Genomic DNA, 4735 nt, shown 5'->3' on the forward strand with positions numbered 1-4735 from the left:
TGCTGGGAATTGAACTCAGGACCTCTGGAAGAGCAGCCAGTACTCTTAACCTCTGAGCCATCTCTCCAGCCCCCAGAAGGGGACTTCAGATCCCCTGGAGCTGGAGTTGCAGGTTCTGTGGGATGTGGATGCTGGGAATTGAACTCCAGTTTTCTCCAAGAGTAGCAAGTGCTCTTAACTGCTGAGCTACCTCTTCGGACCTTTTCTGGGGGGGGGGGGCATAAACAGGACAACTCCTGCCAGATGTAGTGATTCCTCTTTGTAATCCCAACACTAGGAAGTGAGGCAGAGGAACGTGACTTTGAAGTCAGAACCAGGGACGCCCATCAAGACCCTGTCTCAGAATTAAATGAATCTGAAAGAAAATAGATAGGACCAACGAATTCTGCGACAGGACATCCGAGGTGTCCACTGCTGTGTGAGAGGCATTATCTCAGCTCTTCAGTGAGCTGGAGTCCAAGCAGCGAATTTATGGGGAAGAGAGTGGTCACTGGGAGTTCCCCTTCTCGGGATAGGAGAATAAACCTGAAATTCAGGGAATGGGGCCACGTACCAACAAAAGGTGAAGAGTTCAAAAGGAAATGCCAACACAAAACGAAGGAGAGGCTCAAACAAAAGGGAACGAACTCCTGTGGGTGAAAACGGGGAAGCCAGGATACCAGGAACCACCTGTTCCTCAACTACGCCAGAAGGGAGGGCTGTCTGGAGCTGCAACTCTGCAGCACGCCTCACTGAGGCTGATTTTCACGAACGCAACCTACCCAGCTTCGGGGTTCTCTTCCTAGTGGGTAACTGGAAATGATGTCCTGAGGGCAGGCCACAGGCAGCGAAATCGTTTGCATCGGTTTCCCCAACTTTTCTCTTCCAGCCCCTTCCCAAACGCCTCCAGCAAAGGGCAGGGAATGCAAGCTCTAACCGGAAAGGGAGGCCGGAGGCTGCCGCACCCTCGCCACCTCGCAGTGGCGTCACGGCCCAGTTTGGGCTTTCGGGATGCACCTCTGATCCTCTGGGACCCTACGAGTGGCTGGACTCCGTGGAGCCAGTGTAGAGCCGCCTCCAGGGCATGTGGGCCTCACCCACGCCATCGGGCGTCCGGACACCACCGGTGCAGCGGCTGGGTCTGGGGTGGTGGAGTCGCCAGGCGGGTCCAGCCGGAAGTTCTGCTGGGCAGGGCGGTGGGGGAGTGCAACCGGTGTAGGCGGGGCCGGCGGCACAAGGGTTAATGTCCGTCCCGCCCGGGCCACTCTGACTCAGTTTCACCAGAAACTAGAGGGGGAGGAGGCTGCAGATCTTCCGCACACCCTGAGCGGGACGGAAGCCGGGCGGGATCTTCGGCGGCCCCACCCCGTTCACCTGCGCAGGTAGCCCGGGCGGACTGTAGGCGGAGGCCCAGCAGGCTCGGAGCATGTTTGGTGGCCGTCCGTGCTGTGTCCGGGTACGCGAGCTCCCGAGCAGTACCCATCTGGACGTCGGCGATCGGGTCCACGGATTGTGCGTGGGCGGATCGGCCAGCGTGCGCCTCCTCGCTCCCAGTGCTCCGCGCCCCTACCCGAGCTGATCAGGTGTGTCTCTGTCTCCTCCCCTTCAGGTCACAAGCACCCTCGGAACCCGGAGGCCCGCACTGTGAAGGTGACCCCCGCCCTGGGGAGGAGGGCGACGGCCCCTAGGAGCACGATGGCGGGCCGCCGCCTGACCCTGGCGCAGGCCAGCATCTCTACGGTCGGCGTGTGGCTCCTTTGCTCGCTTGGGCTCCAGGGCACTGAAACCGCGCTGCCGTCCGCGCCCCCTGAACTTCCCGGGGGACCCGCCTGCTTGACCCGCTTTACCAGCGGGGTGCCGGCTTTCGTGCTCGACACAGAAGCTTCGGTCAGCAACGGGGCCACCTTCCTGGGCTCCCCGACGGTGCGCCGCGGCTGGGACTGCGTGCGTGCCTGCTGCACCACCCAGACCTGCAATCTGGCGCTGGTGGAGCTGCAGCCAGACGGCGGCGAGGACGCCATCTCTGCCTGCTTCCTCATGAACTGCCTGTACGAGCAGAACTTCGTGTGCAAGTTCGCCCCGAAGGAGGGCTTCATCAACTACCTTACGCAGGAGCTTTACCACTCCTACCGCGAGCTGCGGACCCGGGGCTTTGGAGGTGAGGAAGGTTGCCGGCCTGAAGGGATGGGCAGGTAATGGAGTCTTGGCTAAGAGAGCAATAAAAAGCAGTGAAGGAAGAGAGTCCTTCATCGACTGCCTTTGAATAGCCGGTATTTAGTAAACAAAGGGGAGGGTGAGTGGAGAGGGGCCGCGTCTCGGAGCCCAGGTTCTGGCTCCTGAACTCAGGATGTTGATTATAGATAGGCTGAAGGCCTGGCCCGGGCGGAGCCACGGGAGAAATGAGATGACTCTCTAGGTTTCCCTGCTTCTGTCCCTGATAGGCTGAGTCAAGGAATGCTGATGAGGCCCAGTGACTAGGAAGGCACCCTGGGCAAGCATTGCCCTAAGCACTTTGCGGCCTTGACAACTGAGCCTGACCAGAGAGTCTCCTCCAGTGGCTGGACAAGGGACAGTTTAGTGTCTCTGCCCTGGGACTAGATTGACCTGTCGCAGGTGGACCAATGACGCGGCCAGGCCCCAGACAGTACAGAACAAACTCAGGCAAGTTGTCCTGAGGGAGAGAGACAGTGTTGTGGGGGACAGTCCCCTTGAAGCTCCCCGTCAGGGGTGAGAAGGATTGCTGGATGAGTCAGCCTGCCGGTATGTGTATCTGGTAGGTGAGGGATGTCAGCTGCCCCGGCAGGTGTGTGTGCCTGTCCACGTGAGCCAAGCAGGGCTGGCCTTGCTTAGGATGGGTAGCCTGGCTGTCTGTTCACCTTGTTTACTTCCAAGGATGAAGGCTAAGTGGGGAACAAGGATCCTCTTCTTTTGTCTTAGGACGCACTGAACAGTCTGAGGTGTACAGGGCTGTAGCAGCCTGCTTCACCCTTCTCTCCTCCTGTTCTTAGTGCCAAGTGGGGGTTCAGGACAGGAGGGGGTCACAAGGCATTACTTCTGCTACTCTTCACATTTTCCTCATTGTGCAAATTTTCGTCTCTATGTCCAGTGTCTGGAAGAGGTGCTCTTAGTATCTGCTTTTTAGAGTACGAAACTGAGCCTCCTGTGTTCTTTGCCCATAGCTGGTGTAGTGGTGCACGCCTTTAATCCCAGCACTCTGGAGACAGAAGCAGGTGGATCCCTTACTCTGAGGCCAGTCTGGTCTGCAGAGTGAGTTTTAGGACAACCAAGGCTACATAGAGAAACCCTGTCTTGAGAAACAAAGAAAGGAAGGAAGAAAAGAAAAAAAGAAGTTATTTGCTCAAGTTAACATCCCTAAATAGTAAGCCTAGGTCTCAGCTCAGGTGTCTACTCCAGAAGTCCTGTTGTGCTTTGCATGGGACCACCTTTGTAGTAGGACCTAGCCCTCAGGTCTTTCCACCCTGCAGCTAAGAACCCGAGTAAGAACTACAGGGGACAGGGCCGGTACAGCAGGACCCTTCCCCTCTGGCCTTTTTTCTGAGCTAGTCCTATTGCAGACTCAGGGTCTGCTCTTCTCTCTAACCTTCCAGCAGCTCTTCTTGGTCTCTGGGGACAACTGAGGTGGAGTTCTGGAAAGCAGGGGATGCTATCCGTGGGCTAGGCTGGCCTGTGGAGTCTCACTAGGCCAGGGCTGGAGCCTGTTCTACAAGGAAGCACATTAGTGTGGGTGGTGATGGCTCCTATTGGTTGTGGTGCCTTTTCTGTTCTGACAGAGGCTTGCAGGAGCCCTGGATCCTAGGGCCAGCCTTCCTCTTTCTCGGAAACCCCCAGTAATAGGATAGGATAGGATGGGGCTTCCCTGAGACGTGTAAGGAACTGGGTTAGGCCATTCTAGGTCATCTCGGTGCTACAATACTCTTGGAAGCAGGGGAAGCAAGTGTGTTGGTGGCTCCACTGTCTGCCAAGTCTACCTGGTAGAGAGAGAGAGGTGGGGGGGGGAGGGAGAGAGGGAGAGGATGTGTCAGGACACCTGGGTCACTGATACCTGTGTGGGTTGAAGGAATCCTTCCGAGGTTCCGAGGATGGATGGCTTTGATCTTTTTTCTCAGGCTATGGCCAAGCCAGGCCAGATTCCATCCAGTTCAGTAACTTGTCTACCCTTTGTACAGGCGCTGACACCCCCGCCCCACACCCCCCTTCGCTCAGGAGGCGGAGTCTGCATTTCCTGAATCCTTCCCGAGGCCTGGTTTTATGGCCACTCCAGCCCTTTGCTCTCTGGAGGTAGAAGGGAGTGGCAGGCAGGGGAGGGCGTTCGCCCCTTGGTCTTGGGGCTTGGAGAGAGCTGATAGGCAGGGGTGGAGGGGGCAGCTCCTCATACAGCCCAGGGTCTGAGGCATCACTAAGTGGGGCTAGGGGAGTGGATGGGTGTGTCTTGTCTGTCTGTTCCCCGTTACTACAGCTGCTAGTTCTTCTCAGTGAGAACAGTTCCTCCTGTCCTGGGCTTATCCCTCAGGGTCTGGTGATGACAACCAAGCCCCTAGCCAGGGTTGTTTCCAGGTAACCACTTTCTGTTTCTCTTTGGCCTTGTTGCTCCCCTACCTTTTTGTGTCCCTCATGTCCCCCACTTTCTAATTGCCCTATTTTCCTTTACCCTCAATCCATCCTTGAGCCTCATGCATGTTAAGCAAGGCTTCCACCACCAAGCTCCAACCCTGGCCCTTTTTTTTTTTTTTTTTTT

At 56.9% G+C, this 4735-nt stretch overlaps 1 protein-coding gene across 5 annotated transcripts in view; it reads left to right on the forward strand.

The window, feature by feature from the left end:
- Positions 1 to 548: 548 nt before the first annotated feature.
- Positions 549 to 4735, forward strand: part of Spint1 (serine peptidase inhibitor, Kunitz type 1) — a 14331-nt gene continuing 10144 nt past the window's right edge. For 2 of the 5 annotated variants that reach the window (XM_005364265.2, XM_013352612.2), the window contains exons 1-2: positions 1115 to 1435; positions 1589 to 2137. In XM_005364265.2, coding sequence (XP_005364322.1) covers positions 1675 to 2137 — 463 coding nt within the window. In that variant the 5' untranslated portion in view covers positions 1115 to 1435; positions 1589 to 1674. The other 3 variants (XM_026787871.1, XM_026787872.1, XM_026787870.1) reach the window with 3 other exon arrangements.

The sequence above is a fragment of the Microtus ochrogaster genome, assembly GCF_000317375.1.
Source record: "Microtus ochrogaster isolate Prairie Vole_2 chromosome 14 unlocalized genomic scaffold, MicOch1.0 chr14_random_1, whole genome shotgun sequence".
NCBI lineage: Eukaryota > Metazoa > Chordata > Mammalia > Rodentia > Cricetidae > Microtus > Microtus ochrogaster.